Genomic DNA, 19,724 nt, shown 5'->3' with positions numbered 1-19,724 from the left:
TAATCCATGCAAGATGTGCTCAGTTTACCAGCAACTTGTTTTAGGCCCTTTTTTTGGTGAAAGTCTCAGCCTCGATTTTTAGCTATTAAACACAAGCAGATTTCAGTAATTGCTTGTTGTGGTCATCCACAGCAACACAGCTTTTCAGTCTTGAATAGCTAAGCAGCCTCTCAGGCCAGAACAGACTAGGATTTTGTCACTACTCAGGGAAAATCTATTTCTCTTTTTCCTCCAAAGTCACTTCTTTTGGGAACTTGATACTGAGTTGTGGTATTGATTCCCTGCACTGAACCACCTGGGCTCATCTATCTCCTTGCATTCAGATTACCTCTCCAGAACCTGGTGAACTAGTGCTTTCAGAAAACATTCACATGTCTTAACTTCCTAACACCCTCTCATTTTCTTCTTTCCAGAGTGTTCTTTTTTTTTCTTTTTGCAACATCTTTTTCCTCTATAAACCTGTTACTGGCCCCTCCCAAGTAGGAACTTGAAAAATAATTGCTAGGTCTACAAAGTCAGAGGTGGTTTTGTTTGTTTTGTGCCACAGGGTATGTGACATGAAGTTTATTGCATCACTGATAGTCGTTATTATAATGAAGTACCTGTCCATAATAGGAACTGGAGACAAGCCCTGGATCTATTTGGCCCTCCAAGTTGCTATTTTTCTACACTTGGTCTCCCTGACCAGGGAGAAACTTTCTAAGAAATGCCAATGGCCACTTTTAAGACACAGAACAGCATCCTATTCAATATTTCTAACATCCTCAGACATGAAAAAAACATCATTAAACCCTTGTGGTGAGAGAACCTCACCTCTGACAGATCTGAATGGAGAGAAGCAAAAATATTTCCTGAAGCCCGTTAGACTAAGATCAAACCTAAAAAAGGAGAAATGTCCTCTGCTCAATGAAGCTCCTGAGCTTTGGATTTTATATGAGAGGGGCACACTCCAGAAGAGGTAAGTGGTCTCAGCAGGGTGACCATATGTACCTGTGAGCTCAGAAACATGCATTTCCTTTCTCAGTATTCCCCAGAATGCAATACCTCAAGAGGTGTTTGAAATCCTTCTGTCACCTGCACTTTGTCATGTACTGACACCCCAGGAAAGGATACACATCCGACCCTGATGCTGCAGACACCCGAGCATGTGCTTAAAGACATTCTCAAAGCCAGTGGAGGTGGTCATGCAGTCAGCATCTCTGAGCACAGGTTACCTGCTCCAATGAGCACTGCAGCAGGGACCTTGCAGTTCCAGCAGCTACATGGATCTTCTGTTGGAGCTGTCTCTCTTGGGTGGCCCTCCATGAATGTGTGTTCTTCCTTGTGCCCAGTTCTAGGGCTTGACTCCCTAATGTTTTTGTCTTTCATACCACTTTTTTGGTTTATGGTGCTCTGGGACTGACTCAAGTGTTAATGTTACATTGCAGAGAGGATGTAGCACTTTGTAATTCCTTCATTGCTTAGCTGTCTTTCTCATGCTGTGGGCCAACGTGTTTGCTCCATGACTCTGGGCTGTCAAATAACCTTTGAGAAAACCATGCCCTTGCTGATAAGACCAAAGAAATGAAAAATGGAAAAAAAAAAAAGGGGGGGTTGGCAGAGCAGTTTCTATTGCAGGCACTAATCAGTGCCTCATTTGGCTACAGTGTACTTTGATACAAGGAAATGCCTGGCAGGTTCACTATCTCAAGGCAGCAGTTCACCTGCTGTAAGTGTTCCTCAGGAGGAGGATGAGGAGACAGAGCTGCAGTTCCACGGACCCTGCGAAGTCTTCTGGGAAGGTCTGCCACTGCAGCCTGCCACAGGGCCAAGCTCCCTGCCCTCCGGGCTGCAGCTTTGGAGATGGGCAGTGCTGGCCCTGATTGCTGATTTCCCAGCATTTCTCACACCACAGAGCCACTTGCAAGGTCCAAGAACCAGCCCTTTACTGCAACTGAGCTTTCACCCATTTATTTCTGTACAGCACACACAGCAGTGGTGGCACGGACACAGCAAGCAAGGTCTGGGCTGAAGACAGAAACACAAAGAAACACAGAATGTTTGGGGTTTAAAGAGACCTTTAAGACCATCCATTTCCAACTTCCCTGTCACTTCCAGATCTGGGACATCCACCAGTTCTCCAGGCAACCCATTCCAATGTCTCACCACCCTCATCATAATTAATTTCTTCCTTATCTCCAATCTAATTCTACCCTTGCAGCATGTAATTGTTGTGCTTTTCCTGTCACTACAGGTCTTCATAAAAAGCCTCTCCCCATCTTTCTTGCAAGCCTCCCTTATGTACTGAAAATGCATGGTAAGGTTTCCTCAGAGATGCAAAGATGATTGTTTCCAGTAAAAGTCTCTCTTTTCTACCAGTATTGGAAATCCCACCTTCCCATTGTAAGGAATATCTTACACAATCACAAGCAAACTTCAAGGAAAACAGGATGCTATTTCATTCAAGTATCACAACAGATATTTCTATTAAATGAAAGAGTGGAAAAATTGTGAATACTAATGGCAGCAAAGGGTAGGTGCCCTCAGGTGCCCTGCTTCTTCCTATTTTCATAACAACAGTAAGTGGATGGAAATGAGACACAGATCTGCTAATGAACATGGCGTAATTTCTCTAGAAAAGGGAAGTGAGGATTCCTTATTTGCCTGATCTTAAACCATTTTCCTGTCAAGATAAGTGGGTTTTGAGAGGATCACTTTGTCTTGATGCTTTTGATTTCCACTTTGCCAGTGGAACAAGAAAGCTGCAAAGAAACAGACAAAGATTTGAACTGTGTCATGTGGCCCAATACAAAGAGGGAAACTCTTTGAATCATCAAAGGAAGCATGGGTTTTACTTCTCTTTTCCATTGTACAATATAACACATTTTCAAAATTTACTGCCAGCTCCACTTCTTCTGGGAAAAGAGGCTGTTCTGGTAACCAGTGGCTGAATCGAAGTTAAAAAACTTGGTGTCAGGATCAAAATTCTTGAGAAAGGAGGTCTTTCTCTTCTTTGCATTTGGCCTGGATATCTTCCCAACTAAGTTTCATTGTCCTAGAGAAAAGTGTGATTTAAAAGCCCTTTTAAAAACTAGGAATAAAACTATATGGATAGCTAATCACTGAAATGTGTTCAAAACACGATGCTAAACTTCGTTGCAGTCAGGTTTGAACCCTCCTTACTATTCTGCCCTCCTAAAACTAAAAGGAAACTGCTTTCACTGTCTCAGATGGTGTGAAAGCAACTTAGCTTTGCAGAAAGATGCTTTTCACTTAAAAAGGAAATACGTCTGCAAGAATTTGAAGAAAGCTGAGCTGTTCTGTCAGCTGATGCTTTGACCTATATTGTGTGATATATACAGTTCCTATTTTCAAAAGATTCATCCTAGACCCATTGTAAGAAGCTGATTGTTCCTGTTAAAATTGAAAACAATGCTACAGTTTTATATCATAATCCTGTTAGGAAAGGTGGACTATGTTTGTCTTTAATAATAAGACTTCATTTAAAACAGTGAAAAGATGGTAACTGTTGGGGTCAATTGACACTAGGAAGCAATTTTTAAGGCTCACATGCAGTTATGCCAATGGTAACAGAGTAACTCCAGCTCAGCTAATTGAAACAGGATTAGTCAAAGGATGTTGCATATACAGGGCTGGTAGCAATGGCAGAAAAGTCTTCACCACCCATAAACTTTGTCAGAGCACAGACTGGCATTTGCTCTGCACTGCACTGCACCATCAGAGTAAAGTCCCAGGGGATATCTCTCCTACAGAAGCTTCCTCCATTTCAGCTGAATGCCTGCAACTACAATACTAAATGCTTAGAGAAAACTGAGGAAACTGCAGTGACTTTTTTTGACATAGCAAGTAAACCTCCTTGAAACAGTAAGAACAGAGAGGACTGGCTGCAGGCACTGAGAGACTGCAGTGGAGTCACCGGAGGCATAAGCTCAGGCTGTGACAAGAAGTCAAAATGGAAATGGCTGGTGAAAAATTCCTAATAGAGACATGCCTCAAGGACACTTAGTGAAAGCAGCCAGAAATGCTGACCTCATTCCTATATGCTATTTGTCATATATGTCAAATATCAACATACAGCCCTGTCAGGCATCTTAGTTTTTTAGCTGTTCATGGGAGCCTGGAGACATTTAGAGCCCCTTCACTTGCGGTGGTGCCTCATCCCCACACGTTTCCCAGGCACTTGGTGCTGTGCTGGGGAGTGCCGATGCCGCAGGTGGCATGCTCACTTCAGAACAGGCTCGCTCTTGCAGCTAAAGGCAGGGGTGGAGTCTGTAAGGTAACCCTAGCTCAGTGCTGGGGCATTGTCTATCCTCAAGCTGCTATTCCTGTTTTCTTGGCCTTGACAGGTCACAAAATCTCCTTGTCAGTGTCACCAATGAGTAATTGCCATAACAAACCCTGGACCTGTGTGGTCCATATTTTGCCTCAGATGTAGACATTTTAATGTGTACATGTCCCATGTAAAAGAAGAGAGTGTCCCTCTTAATGTCCCTTTATAAATAAGGAGAGTTTCTGAATTTTTTTTTAAATTACTGTAGTTAGTCTTGAGTTTCTCTAATCTGTCAGCTTTCGGTGTAATTTGTTCAAGCTGAAAATGTTTAGTGCAATGTTTCCTCACAAAGCAGCCTTCTCCTGGGAGAAACAAGGACAGATGAAGACTAGGAACTGCAGCTGGAGAGAGATGATCAACACTTCATCTACACGCAAAATATATTTTGGTCAAAAAGAAAAGACAAGCATATGCCCAAATGGACAAGCAGATATTTAGTGCTAGAAGCACTGGCTTGTAATAAAACTACTTTCCTGTCCATTTTCCTGGCAGTCATGCACAGAAGTGTAGTGCCAAGGGGTTTGGGAACAAAGCAAGTACCTGGAACAGGAGAAAAACAAACCCACACCCATGGCTTAGGCCACATCTAAACCCATGGTGTTTCCTAGCCCATACTCATTTCTCTCAGAAAGAAAAGACAGAAACCAGCAAGCCCGCTCATCAAACCCCAGGCTCAAAACAGAGGGGACAAAGCAGTCATAGAGGGGCTTCATGTTCTTGGCCAAAGGACTGTGCTGTAAAGAAAGTTCAACACCATTCTTGGAACAATGCATTTCTCTAATCACCTTCATTTCAGCAAGGCTTTTATGCACTCAGGAAAGAGTAGAGCCAGACAGCTCTCAGAAATCTACTGATTTGAGTCTTTGGAGACTCATTCAAAGGTGGAGCAGGGCATGTGACAGGTGGAAAAATTAGGCATCAAAAGTCAATTTTATTAATTAATTCAAAGAAGCACCTCTGAGCAAACCACAGGAAGACCTCACAAGTACCTTTTCTGAGCAAAGCAACATAAAATCCAAGTGATGGAGAAATCAAAATAGAAAAAAAAAAGTCAGTTTTGATAAACAAACCTCTACGTACTGGAAAGGCTGACAATGTAGTGGGCAGGATACAGGACATGGGTTCGAGGAACTCAGCTCATTTCTCCACTCCCTCATCAATTTCTGAGGGGATCCTGGACAAGTCACCAACTTGGATTCATCCCCAGCTATCTCTAGACATTAAGAAGAAGATGGTGCCTAAATTTAGGACAGTCAGCACTGTCCTAAATTTAGGCCCTTTTCCATACTCCAGAGGGCAATTCAGACACCAGGTGAACCAAGATGTTAATCTAATTTAGAAACCATATCTGCTGTCTGGTGGCGCAAAAGCACTGTCCTCCATGCTTCAACTCCCAGCTCTGGACACCAGGATGGCATCACTCATTTTTTGACAAGGTTATGGAAAAGTGACTATTATTAAAGAACATGAAACTCTGAAATGCCCTATTGATAGGAACAAGGTATCAGGTAGACCAACTGCTCTTAGTAATTTTCTTCAGAAGATTTTCTAATTGGAAGCATGGGGTTTGAGTTCCTTGCAAGCCAGACTTGCCAAGAAGTAAGTAAACAAACCTGATAAAGCACATTTTCCACTAACTGTTATTTGCAAATAAGTGTTCTGTCATATGCTGCTGTATTCACAGAAGAGGTTGTATACAAAACTAGATCTGGTTTTTTACAACTAACATTTTCTGTTTAATATTTCCTTTTCTTTGCTAAAGCCTTCTGTTGCAGTCCTTGCACTAATCTCTTGTATTTATTGATGGTAATCTTTATGTAGTTAAACTCTTACTTGCATAACTCATTCTTAAGAGGCTGATTATTGATACATGTAACCTTTTACCATCTTTTCACACTTTTAGAAGACATAGTTCATACTGTCTGTATTTTGAACTTGAGTGATGGAATGGAGCTGAAGACCACACAGACGTATTTCTTTTTCTCTAAAGCAAACTCAAGAGTCCAAACATAGCTATGAGAATACAACACAGCCCTGTGGGATCAACCCAGCATTTTGTGTCTAACATGGCTGAAGGTGGATGTGTCTGCAAGAGACCAGGCATAAGACAGATTAGGGAATATTCTGGAGAAGAAGCTCTCTAAGATTTTCTGGGTCAGAAATAAGGCCTTTGCCTTTTAATTTCTACTAATGCTGACACTCACATGAGAATTGGGTCAATTAAAAAATTATATTCAACTTAAGGACCACTGTACAAATTGCTTGTAGCACAAAGGGCAATGGATTGAATTCCTTTGGGGCCTCTGTGTGCAGGGTCCTGAGCTACCAGAGCAGAAATGATCACCCACCTGAGCCACCCTGGCACCTCACAGGACACACCCTCGGCAGTACCAGGCACCTCTGTCACCTCCACAAGGCCTGGGTGGGAGGGCTTAGGTCACCTGCCCATATTCCACCCACGGAGCGTAACCTTTTCCCTTGCTCCTGGTATTCTGTTTGCTTGCTGCCCCTGCACAAGAGCAGATGCAGGGTAAAAGATGGAAACAGGAGGAACTGCTACAACTTGCTGGGACAGGGGACAGCCAAGTGCCTCCAGTGCCACTGTGGTTCACTTCAGTGGGAAGTGGACACTCTTTCTCCCACAATATCACAGCAGAGATGGACACTGATGTAAGGGAGAAGTTCCTGTTAAGTCTCACCTAAAAGTTATATGGATTCTTTGTTCCCAGGCTATTTAAGCCTTTCCCTTTTCCCACCTGATGTTTCCCTCATTTTAAAGATGACTTTACTTCCAGGGAAATATTTTCCTGTTGCTTGCAGTTCTTTGTTGTGGAAAGCATAAGTGGGAGGAAGGTTTCACAACAGGTTTCATCCTCTGAAACCTGAATCTCTGCAAACCATCTTACTTGTTTTTCTGACAATAACGATTTTAGCCCTGGGAGAAACTGTGAACCTTGCTCAGTAAAGTTGGTTTTCTCATCTATTTCAGCTCTAAGCAGAGTTTGATTTTTGTATTTTAAATGGTATCTAGTCACTGCCACATGGTGTCAGGACGTGCATGGTCTGGAAGAGCTTTCTGATAGAGGCTTTCCTCCATCAAGGGTCATATAGCTGCAACTTTCCTCCCTTGATTAAAGGCAATTTTGTATATGGAGTGAATTTTGGAAAGAAAATGATCATTGGTGATATTAGACAGAATCTGTTTGGGCCACATGTTACAAACATGTAACATGAGGTTGCTGGATCACTGGCTGTCATCATTCCTCTCCTCAGCACTTTAATAAGTTCACAAGTGTATTGTGAGACAGGCACCCATGTCCTTTGCTAAACCTCACTAATTGGGCATGGGGAGAAATGAAGAAATTTGGTTTGCAAGAAAATAGACTTCAGCCCAAGGACTCTCGCAGCTGTAAGGAGAATTAAATACATTATAGGGCTGGGTAGTGATAGAGAGAATAAGGTAATTTCCAAGAGCTCAAATTATCATGGAATCCTAGAATGGTTTGGGTTGGAAGAGACCTTTAAGATCATTCATTCCAAGCCCCCTTCCACTAGACCAGGTTGCTCAAAGTCCCATCCAACTTGGCCTTCAACACCTCCAGAAACTGAGCATCCACAGCTTCCCTGGGTAATCTGTTTCAGTGCCTTACCACCCTCACAGTAAAGAACTTCTTCCTATTCTAAACTCACCCTCTTTTCAGTGCACAGCCATTCCCCCTTGTTTTATCACTACATGCCTTTTTAAAAAGTCTCTCTCCAGCTTTCTTGGCCCCCTTGAGATATTGAAGGGCTGTTCTAAGGACTCCCTGAAACCTTCTCTTCTCCAGGCTGAAGAACTCTCTCAGCTTGTCTTCATAGGAGAGGCGCTACAGCCCTCCAAGCATTTTCATAGCCTCCTCTGTATTTGCTCCAACAGGTCCATGTCCTTGCTGTGCTGGGAATCCCAGAGCTGGATGCAGCATTCCAGGAGAGCTCTCACCAGAGCAGAGTAGAGGGGCAGAATCACCTCTCTTGACCAGCTGCACACTGCTTTTGATGCAGCTCAGAATACAGCTGAATTTAGGGGCTGGGAGCATATGTTGCCAGGTCACATGAAGCTTCTTATCCACCAATGCCCCCAGTCATAGAATCACAGAATCACAGAATATGCTGAGCTGGAAGACTCCCATCAGAATCATTGAGTCCAACTCCTGGCCCTTGCATGGGACACCCCAAGAATCACACCTGAGAGCATTGTCCAAATGCTTCCTGAGCTCTGTCAGGCTTGATGCTGTGATCACTTCCCTGGGGAACCTGTTCCAAGGCCAAACCACCCTCTAAGTGAAAAAAACCCCAAATCCTTCTCCTCGGTGCTGCTCTCAATCCATTCATCTCTCAGCATGTATTTGGGATTGGGATTGCCATGACACCTGTTCAGGATCTTGCACTTGGCCCTTCTGAACTTCCTGAGGTTTGCACGGACCCACCTCCCAAGCCTGTCAAGGTCCCCTCTGCATGGCATAGTCAGCTCTTTGATTTGCATGTTATGTAAAAAATTTTCATTTTGTATAAAAATGGGGCATGGGCAGATGGGACAGCCCCTAAGAGGAAAGTAAGGTGCAAGAGGGGCAGTGAGGGAAGTAAGGGGACAAGTTATATAACTTTCATTTAATTGAGAATAGTGTTTCAAATCAGCAGAAAACAGCATGTTGCTCCCCTTGTTCCCTAGACAGAAAGGCAGAGTTCTACAGTCTCCTTTTATTGTTTTGCTGATAAGCAGGCATTTCACATTTCTGACACTAAACAAAATGTCCTTTAGAAAAGTCAGTGCCATGGACTTTTCCAGCTGGAACGTTACAACCACAGCCTGGCTGGCCAGCTGAGTTTTTGCTCCGTAACACAATGTCTCAGGGGTGGCTGCCCAAGGTGCTCCAGCTACAAAGGGACTGCTCCTGGAGCAGCCAGCTTCAGCTCCTGCTTCCACCCTTGTCCCCATGGGCAGCAGTGCAAATACGGTGCAAACTTCCCAGCTCTTGGGGTGATCTGCCTTGGTGTGCACTGGGATGACTCGTGGAGTACCTGACTTGGTGCTTCCATCCTGCAAACTCTGACTGCTACCCAAAGTTTAGTCCTCTCCAGCAGATTTTATAAGGCCCCTATTGTGACCCCTACTGTTGGACTTTAAACAGCTTTAAAGTGAGCAAATTTTCCTTCTTTGATTCCCAAAGAGTATTTCTGCATGGCACAAAGCTGATCTTGTTTTCAGTGTCCAAGTAGGGGTCAGGATTACCCTTTCCTGGGGAAACCCACCTCCTGGCCCGGCAATTCCAGCGGCCTGAAGTGACCCATGCAGGCCACTGGTAACAAATGGAACAAAAGTTTGTTTTTGCATTACTCAACAACGAGAATAGCAACCAGAATAGCTTGATTCTGGTTAGTCTCAAGATCTGAAAGTGGAGCTATCAAAAATCGCTGAATCAGAGGAAATGGACCTCTGACAACAATAATATTTATGAATTCTTATGAAAATTTGCTGAAGATGTTTTTGTTATTTAAAAAAAAAAGGTAAAAAAGAACACCATCTTCAGAAGTGCCTGCGATATGTTTGTGCCTTGTTACTCAGAGGAAACATGCATGCTGTTTTTGTCAGCTAACAAAATACTTTCTAACAAGATATTCTGACAAGGCTGAAAATATCTTACACCAATGTGAGTCATTTTGGCTCCAAGTGCACATCTTAGGAAAAGGAATCTCAGGAAAAAATTTAAATAAGCACTGGCATGAAAGCCAGTCTTTAAGTGACAGGCCTGGAAAGGCTTCGCATATTTGTACTCAATACAGAACGATTGCTATCTTTCAACCGACACAGCTGCTTCACATTTTGTGCTTTTTGAAAATTTCTTATTTATTTTTTTTTAATGCCGAGAAAGAAAAAAGTCACCTAGTTTCTTTCCTAACTTTTGAACTCCGATAAAGTTCATTACTTCCGAGGGCTGTGATTACTTTTTTTATGTAGCTGTGTGACCCCTGCTGGCAGATTCTTATCATGACTGCAGCAATTCAAACACACATGTACAGATACTTTGGCATTCCGGTAAATCCTGCCCTACATACACAAGGAGACATAATACACAAGACGATATAATCCCTGCTCTGGAAAATAAACTCCTACGCTGGAGAGGTGTGAACAAAAACCATTGTATAACCCAGCTTTCTCCACTCACAGATATTTTACAGGACAGTTTTTAGAATACCTTTGATAAATAGATATGACCATCTCAGGATGGGGCCACTGGTGTTTATTCAGCATAATGGTCTAAATGTTCATTATTGCTCGGAAAGCCCCCACACTTCATCCTGTTAGAAGCAGGGAGGTTACACCAAGGAAAGGATTAGTCTCCACTTGCATTCCTTTCTTGTACTCCTTCTCATGCCATCTGCTAACATTCATTGTGGCAGAGAGGACACCAGCTAAATGGACCTTTACTCTGACTCAGCACGGCTGCAGACAGTCTGTCCGCTGTGATACAGTGGCACAGTATAATTTGATACTTTAAAAAAACTGGCCATTCACCTGCCAGACCACAATGCAACTTGCACTTAACAGTCCCGCTCTTTGTGATAGCCAAGGTCATTTCTATTATTACAGCACAGTGCACGGAAATACCACAAATACCAAGAGAGTCTTATCTATTTATCATAGGTGAAACTGGCACGCTTTGCAGCATGACGGCTCCACAGCGGATCACAGGCACTTTGAGTTCACTTAATTAAGTTTATAGACAGGGGCTGGCTCCCTCAGTTGGGACCTCAGTGGATTCCATGCATGTCTATATCTGTGATGGCAATGCTGCACCCACTCCTCAAGGGTCCAGCTTCCACACTGACTCTGCTCTTGGACAGATGGCTGAAAACACAAACATGCCAGAAAAAAGACGTTGTTAGAATTAGCGGTGAGAGCCATAGGCAAAGAGCAGGCACAGATCTTCCTCCTTCCCTCCCTACCTGGCTTTAAACACCTGCTCACACCTAAAACACCCTGGTTTTAGCACCTTGCCCTACCATGGCAGAAAAGGGAGATAATACCCCAATGCTTCACCGCTGCTGCCAAACCCAAACCTCCTGAGACTCCAGAGCCCACCGGACAGGGTCTGAGGGGAGGAGCAGGGCAGGGTCCAGCGCAGTCAGGCATCCATCATCCCGCGTAAGGAACCCGTGTGTCCCCCAGCTGGGTTCTCCCCAGGGCAGTAGCAAGAGCAGCAGGTGGAGCCCAGAGCCCCGAGCTCTGAAGCCTTGAAGCGGTGAACCTTGAGGCCCCGCAGCCCTGAAGCCCTGAGCCTTGAATCCCTGAAACACTGAAGACCTGAATCCCTGAATTCCTGAATTCCCAAATCCCCGAATCCCGGAGCCGCCCTCAGGCTCGAGGCGCGGGCAGGGCGCCCCCTGGCGGCTCCCGACGCGCCCCTCCCGCCCCCGGGGCGCCCCCGGCCCCCCTCCCGCCGCCGCCGCCGCCGCCGCCGCCCCCCGCTCTTGAAGTTTGCAGGCGATTTCCTTTCCAGCCCCGGCCTTATCTCGGCCCGCACGTTGCCGCGCGGTGACTAATAGGAGAATAACATTGTCTCGGGATAAAATAGCGCCGGGGCTGTTTACCCGCTCCATGGGGGTTCGCTATAAAAGGGCGCCGGGGACCGCCGCGCCAGCCAGACGCGCCGGGGCGCACCGAGCCGCGCCACGCAGGGCACCCGCCACAGCGCTCCGTGCTCACGCCGGGACACACTTTCTCCGCTTTTCCCTCGCCTTTTATTGATTTTTACCCCGTTTCCCCTCACTTCTTCCATCCGCCCTCCGCCGCCTGCTATGGATTACTGCCACATGATCGTCTCGCTGCTCTTCGTGCTCTGCCCGGGGCTGCTGCCGGCAGGTAGGTGCCGGTCCGCTGCCGCTCCCCTCCGCCCGGGACCGACCCCGCGGGAGGCTGCGGGGTCGCAGCGGGGCTCCGGGGAGGGCTGGCCGAGGGATGCAGCGGGAGGGGATGCGCGGGTGCCTTGCCTTGCCTTGCCGCGGGTGCTGAGCTCTGCCGCTCCCTCCCTCCCGCAGCCCCCGGAGCCGAGGTGGACGCCGCGCCGCCCCCCGCCGCCGCCGCGCACCGCCGCGCCCGGCGCTGCTCCTGCTCCTCGCTGATGGACGAGGAGTGCGTCTACTTCTGCCACCTCGACATCATCTGGATCAACACCCCCGAGTGAGTGGAGTGGAATGGAGGGGTTTCGGCAGTTCCCCAGCGCCGGGTTCTCCTGTGGTTAGGAAGAAAGGGAGGGAGGTGTGAAGGCGAAAATTAAGAGCCACAACCCCCCTGCAGAGATGGGAAGGGGAGGAAGGAATAGTTGTTTGCACAGTTTATCCTACTGCTTTACCTTCCTGCTCTTACTTTTCTGGCACAAGCAGCAACGATACTGTTCACCAGAAGAAGGCAAGCAGGACTGGGCCACCCAGATCGGGCAGATAGCTCCTAATAGCCCTAGCACACCTGCCTACCTAAAATCTGAGCAGCAGAATTTCCTTTGGGTGCTGCTCAGCAAAGGCTGCAGGATACTTTACACTATGAATCAGAATCAGACAAAATGCCAAAGGCATGATTTTGCCAGCCTGAATTTGAGTGGTTTTCTTTCTGACAAGTTAGGAGGTTGGAAGGAATACTTTGGGTGGCTCTAGCTGCCTTTCACTGCTCTTTGCTGCAAATTAATGCATCCCACGTGTTAATAGGATTATGCACAGTATCCATTTCTATACTCTCCTCACCAAAAAGTAGTGAGCCGGAGGCTCACCTAAGGCTGCAAACACTGCAACATTGACATTTCTTCTGCTGCTGGGTTTCCTCTGAGAGAGAATCTGTTCTTCACTTTTACTGCTTCTCTCAGTGTTGGCAGTAGCCAAAGTTCAAAGAGATGAGGTTTTATTGCTTTCTATTGCACAGGGAGGCACAACAGCCTTGTGAAATCACAATTAAAAGGTCATTATCCTTGTCAGTAGCCATGCTAATGAATATGTTGCAGGATCATCAGAAGCATTTGCATGGAAACTGTGACTAACAAGGCATTCCCTATCCCACAACCTTTCCTCATGCAATCAATGCCGTTGATAAGATTGCCCAAAATACCCCATAGTGTTTTGAAGCCACAGAATTATTTAAATGGCTTTCATGTTGTCTCTTTGATCATAGGAAGACTGTTCCATATGGTCTCGGCGGCCCTGCTCGACCCAGAAGATCACTGAAGGACATGGTGCCGGAGATGCTCGCTGAACCAAGCAGCAGATGCCAATGTGCCAACCAGAAGGACAAGAAATGTCTGAACTTCTGCCAGGCAGGCAAAGATCTCTGGTGCGTCTCTTGTTGCTACTCTTTAAAAGGCAATGCATGTGAAAGGGATGGATTGTGGTGCACTTACTCATTTTGGCACTTGCTGAGCGAATGCTCTTCCCCAAAGCCTTGCCTCCTACCTGAGTGCTCTCACTTCTATGATACACACTATGGCTTGGCCCAGAAAGATTGCTTATTACATGCCTTGAGAAGTGGTTGATGAGATGCCTCACCTTGTGGACTGCAGACTTGGTGCTTTTTTTAACAGCAGCACCTTTTCCCTTTTAACAGGGCTCAGTCCACCGTGGAGAAAACCTCACAGCACCGCATCAAAGCTGGCAGTTGCTTTGGACCCAAATGCATGAACCGACAGCTTGTTGACAGCAAGAAAATGAAGCGGTGAGTTTCTTCTCATCCCGTTGTAGTTCCCCGGAGCGGCAATAGAGAGCACAGTTCACCTGCCTTCGGGTCATCCTGGGCTTAGCTGGTGGTTTCAGCCTGAGAGTTATGGAGGAATCAGTGAGGATATTCTGAGGGCTTTTCTTCATGCTCTGCGTTTTTAGCTTGTGAGGATACGGGTGCTGAGCTCAGCCCGCTGTCTGTCCTCTGCTTGCATTCAGTGCTCAGCCATAATCCTATGGAAAAGTATGGAATACAGAAGTTTGCCTGTACTAAAGAAGACTCTTTAGTGCTCCTTTCACAAGTAGAAGAGGACTTATGGGAGCAGGCAACCTGATGATATTGAACGAGACTTGGGCCCTGGAAGCCTTAAATAATTTTTTTGAAAGCAGGGCTTGCTTACTTACTTGAAAAATGCACCTATTCATTGGAAATAGGATCAGGTTTACCTAAAAGAAACAACACAGGAGAAACATAAAAAACCACTGGAGACCTCCTGACTGGCTACTTAAGGAAGTCTAGGGCATCTATATTTGAGTGAATATTTTAATTTAATGTTTGCATTGAAATTATGAATACAACATTTCAAGTATCTTAAGTTATCCTCATTCTGAGGTATAGCAAACGGCAGTTTATTAGGATCCCACGGTAGAAATCTAGACTGAGGTTTATTTAAGCAAAAACTAAGTTTTTTCACTCTACACATACATCTCCATTATCACAACGCTAAATGTACATTTCTTGGTTTTGCAGGCTGGAAGCCATTGGTAACAGCATCAAAGCCTCCTTCAGTATCGCAAAGCTGAAGGCTGAGCTCCAGAAAGGGCGAAACCTCAAACACAACAGGGCAAGCAAAAGGCAAAGCATCCGGGAGAGCCTGAAAGCATCCTAGTGGGGAGATCACCAGAATCCTTCTCTGCAACGCTTGCTGACAAAGCATCGCAAAAACTGCCTTGACTCCCAACATTCCTCGATGGCCAAGGGCCCCTCTGTCCCAGTGTTTGCACAGCGGAGCAAAGTGCTAAGGAAGTCCTGTATTTGGAGATATAAAGACAAAGGATTTTGTCATTTTGGAATTCAGGTGGATGGGTAGAAGGGCTGAAGGGAAAGCTGCAGTAACATACATGAAAAGCCATCTGTCTGAAGAAACCTTTGAATACTCCTTCTGGAATGTTACCCATCAATTGAGCAGCTTTTGGGGTCTACAATAAAAGCATCTCACAAGGAAGACCTCACAGATGTGCTTAACAAGGACAGAAAGCAAGATCTGAGTGTACAAACTTCAAAGAACTCTACCTTATGATTAAAATGCAAAAATGAAAGCCACAGTTCTACTTTAATCAGGACTTACTGCATATATACATGTCTACCTCGCATACTGTTTGTTGCACTCCTGCTAGAGTATTTTTACACCTTGTTATTGCCTTTACTAATCAGCTGCAACCCTTTGCCTTTTTTCAGAAGTCTAGTTTACTTGTACAACCAGAGTTATCTGAATGTGGGTTAGGCACTCTGATTGTTTGCATAGTCAAAGTCCTTTGGCTTTGGATACCAAAGGACCCTTCAACATAAAATAAAAGTTATCGAGGACACTACTAAGTTTCCCATAACAAGGATATCTGGTCAACTGAAGTTCTAATTATAGAGGTTGTTGTGTCTTGCATGCTACCAAAAATGCACTGAAGTGGGGATGTACCAGATCCTCTTGCAAGATTTATTCAGGGCCTTGTTTGGTGGAAATGCATTGAGACAAAGGGTTGTTTTGAATTAAGTCAAAAGGCTAATATTGGGTGAATGTTTATAGCAGTGAATTTGTTCACATTGTTGAATTTGCAGACAAGTTGAATCTTATGTGCTTATTTTTGTGTCATGTATTTATATTCACACAAGTTCTTCATTATATTTACCATGTTGAATACACATTGAAGTAGGCCATATTGGTCTATGCATGTTTTATGTATTTCTGTATGAAATTGGGAAATGCTTTATGCCTATCAAGGTAAATATCTTCAGAAATAAATATTTTTAATTACTGTATTGGCTTGTTTTTCCTTAGTCTATGGCTCTGTGGTCATGGAGGTAGATTGCCCCATGTACAAAGCTGACCCAGGTGAAGTGTGTGCACATAATTGCCTTTCTATCAGATAAGCCAGATCACAGCAAAGTTTGTGCCAGATGTGAGACAGCACATGACACTTGTTCTAGCTGCAAGACTGCTCATCAAATTTTCATGACAAATTCTAAATTGGTCAAATGAATTTATCCTGGAGCAGTCTTCTCACGTGTATGATGTAGGTGTACTACAGCATTAAAATATGGCAATAAGGATTTGGATATGGATGAACTAGAAGGGGAAATGTGCACACTGGAAAACTTGTGGGCTCTATCAAACTAGGAAATGTTACTTATTACCCTGCTATACTAAAAATTTCAGCCCATTCCATGCAAGGTAAAGGTGGAGATCTCAATGGGGCCCAAGCCCAGGAAAAATTGAGATCAATAATTATCTTTTTTACATGTCTCAAAATATTGACTTTAAATGGCTATACCTAGAGAGATGTTTAAAGCAAATAAATTGATTTAATAAACTCTGATTTGGTAGGGAAAAAAATAAAGCACAGGAGTTAATCCAAGGATAAAACTGAGTGGTTTGGGTTTTCTTAAAAACAGAACTTAACAAAGAAGTACAATACAAGGAGTGTGACCCAAACACAGCAGTAGTCACGACTGAAAATTTCTGAAATTGTTCTGGATTTCTTGTCAATATTCATAATATTGACAGGCTAAAATAACGTTTTGTTCGCACTGCTCTGCTATGTTTTAGAGCAGTAATTCAGTGGGGAAATGACATTGCTGGCAGTCTTGTACTGACAGGAGTGCCTGGTCCAGGCAGTGGGAAGGAACTGGGAGCCCCTGTGCTTCTGCAGGGCAGGCTGCAGCCCCTAGAGCTATCCTTTGATCTCTGCATCACCAGCACTGACTGCTTGGGATGTGCCTGGATCAGTGACCTCTGTCAGGTATGAAGAGACCTCACTAATGCTCCCTGGTTTTCCATTTCTTGCCCTACCAGTGGTTGCCTTTGGCAGGGAAAATAAACAAGCAAGTAGTTGAGATGCTGCCTCTCACTCAGCCAAAGTGGCAGATGAGCAGCTGGTGTGGGATGCTCCTGATAGTGAAGGGGCTGCACATCAGCATCCCCATCCCAGTAGCTCCTGTTTTCTCTCCCAGGAAAGATTGTGGGGAGACGATCAATCCTGGGAGTGGGGGAGCATTGCAGCAGTGTCTGTGCTGTTATTAAGGCTGGTTATTTGGATTTTCTATGTGGCTGGCCTAAATGATGCTGTGGATGGGCTTTAGTAGCCCAAATTCCTGGCTATCTGCTTAAGAGATTCTTGGGAGACCATCCTAAAAATAAACGTGTTCCTTCTAAGGTTTACTCTGTTCATGCCTGGAGTCAAAAGCTGGCTTCCATTCTCCTTTCCTTCCCAGTAAGCTGCATCTGCTGCTTGCTCATGCTGCAGCTTTGTGTAGGGATGGGCACTCTGGCCTTTTGGCATGCCATGGGTTCAGCTTGGTTCCCAGGGTCATGCAAAGAAAAAGCCTGAGCCTCAATGCAAAGAGCATGAAGGGATAAATTGCCCTGATGGCAGGGGCTTGCAGGCTTTCAGAAGAGTGGCAGGAGCTGTTTCATGCTGCCCAGCTGGCTTCAGGGACCTTCTGGTGTGCTGCAAGGGTGGAAGGGGATGCATTGCTGCTTCTGCGTGCCACTCTGCCCCCCATTTGCCTTGTGGCATTGGAGCATAAACTGCAGCTTACCGTGGTTTGCATTAATGATCTAGACTGAAAAAGCAGAGTTCAGCAGTCTGTTTGTCTCACTGAACAAGCAACAGGGAACATGAAGCATTTTATCTTAACTCTGGCTCACATACAAGTACCAGGGTCTGTCCCAGAGGTTTGCTCCTTCTCAAAGCTCTGAGAGAGAGAGAGATTCAGTGACTTAGGCTACAGCCCCTGGTGAGAAAAGAGAGGCATAATATGTGCTGGGATTTATGGCACCGAACACAGAGCAGTGTAAAAGTACATTCTTACTTATAATAAACGAACTGAGTAAAAAAATGTTCTACCTGAAGCCAAAGGAAACATTGTGCTGACTGCAGAGGCAAGGCTGCAGAGTCAAAGCTCTTGGTCTTCTAACTAACACTAATCTTAGTGCCCTGAAAAAGGGAACCTTTCATGATCATGATCTATCTCCTTTTTAAGTGAGAGGTTCTTCTAATCCAGGATGAAATTTGAGAGGCATAAAGGGAAGTGTATAGGGAAGAGGGACACCACTTTCCAGTGTGGCCCAAAATACACCTGACATATGACTGAAATTCCATCTCACACTGAGAGCAAGGAAAAGCTCCATTCCTGACCTGTTTTCAAAGTATATCTCCCTCCTCTGATATTTCCTGGGTTCAGGATGGCCATTTCTGGAATTGGAAAGTTTCACAGGAAAAGACAACTATTCTCCAAAATTAGGCTTGCTGTACTTATTTTTATTCAATTCTGACTGTAATTCTTTCTTTCTCAGCTGGTTTATTTTCATTTTCTCTGGATAAAGGCTGTTTTGACTATAGATCAAAACAAGGTATACAATAAAACAAAGCTTTGACGTGTGAGTCAGGCTTCAAGTCAGGAAAATACTACAATGCTACTGAAATTCTTTCCATCTTATCTACATAATTCTGACCTAATTTTTCCAGAAATGGCAACCCTAATCTGTACCACATTATCATGCAGGATGTCCTAATGTTGCCTATAGAAGTTACCAAATACCAACCTCTTTGTTCATGTTTCCTTACATTAGGATAAATTTAGCCACCAAAACACATTTCTATATTTGCAAACACAGAATGACTGGATAAACGACTGTTTGAATGCTATCTGGTGTTTACTCTTTTCACACTCAACTGTTTGCCTCTGTGTATATAAAACCATATCAATTTTTACTTGGCCTGCATCAAGGCACTATTATTAGGCTCCTTGGGTAGAAATCCAGCTTCCATCCTCAGCCAATATCTTTATTTAATGTACTGTTCTTCCTTCGTGACCTAGGAGACAAAAGGACCGACTTTTTGATTAATTAGAGGAGAATGCTGGGAAGCTGTGGTGCTAAGTGTAAGTATGCAGAGAGACAGAAAGCTGCAGATAAAGTACAAAGATAGTGGCAAGATCGTTTTTCCTGAGGTAAACATCGTGCAAATGACATTTCAGAACCGTAGCCAGGATGAGTGTTCATGTCTTTCTTTATTTTATATCTCTGATCAAATCTGAGCTAGGTGAAAAATGGTAGGGAAGCCTATTTTGCTCAATATGGTTAAACAATCAGTTGGTATGTCTTAGTGCCTGGGACAGGCTCCTCTGCTCTGATCAGGTCAAGGAGACCTGAGTTCTGCATGAAGTCCACTGGGCCAGCCAGCCAGCCAGCCAACAATTCCCTCAGCTTTAGAGGCATCACTTCTGGCAGTGCAAATGAGAGCAGAATTTGACCCAGAAGGGCTTCCTTCTGTCTGGTATTGCCACACTGGGGACAAACAGACACTGGTTTGCTGATGCTAGCACAGGTCTTTAGTGGCTCTTTGTTTTCTTGGGCTGGGTTTAGATGGGTTTTGTTTTTAT

The 19,724-nt window shown here is 44.7% G+C and overlaps 1 protein-coding gene across 1 annotated transcript; it reads left to right on the top strand.

The window, feature by feature from the left end:
* The first annotated feature begins 12,037 nt into the window (after nucleotides 1-12,037).
* EDN1 (endothelin 1) lies at nucleotides 12,038-16,100 on the top strand. The gene is made up of 5 exons (XM_066558517.1): nucleotides 12,038-12,230; nucleotides 12,407-12,548; nucleotides 13,527-13,685; nucleotides 13,956-14,063; nucleotides 14,817-16,100. The coding sequence occupies exons 1-5, from the start codon at nucleotides 12,167-12,169 to the stop codon at nucleotides 14,953-14,955; spliced, it is 612 nt and encodes a 203-aa protein (XP_066414614.1). The 5' UTR covers nucleotides 12,038-12,166; the 3' UTR covers nucleotides 14,956-16,100.
* Nucleotides 16,101-19,724: the final 3,624 nt, after the last annotated feature.

The sequence above is a fragment of the Molothrus aeneus genome, chromosome 1 (genome assembly GCF_037042795.1).
Source record: "Molothrus aeneus isolate 106 chromosome 1, BPBGC_Maene_1.0, whole genome shotgun sequence".
Classification (NCBI taxonomy): Eukaryota; Metazoa; Chordata; class Aves; order Passeriformes; family Icteridae; genus Molothrus; species Molothrus aeneus.
The sequence above is the reverse complement of the archived record's forward strand: the minus strand, read 5'-3'. Positions and strand labels throughout refer to the sequence as shown.

Excerpts from the sequence above, each read along its gene's own strand:
- EDN1 (XM_066558517.1), top strand. The coding sequence starts at position 12,167 with ATGGATTACTGCCACATGATCGTCTCGCTGCTCTTCGTGCTCTGCCCG. Across the intron at positions 12,231-12,406 it reads CCCGGGGCTGCTGCCGGCAG|CCCCCGGAGCCGAGGTGGAC; the intron begins GTAGGTGCCGGT and ends TCCCTCCCGCAG. Across the intron at positions 13,686-13,955 it reads CAGGCAGGCAAAGATCTCTG|GGCTCAGTCCACCGTGGAGA; the intron begins GTGCGTCTCTTG and ends CCCTTTTAACAG.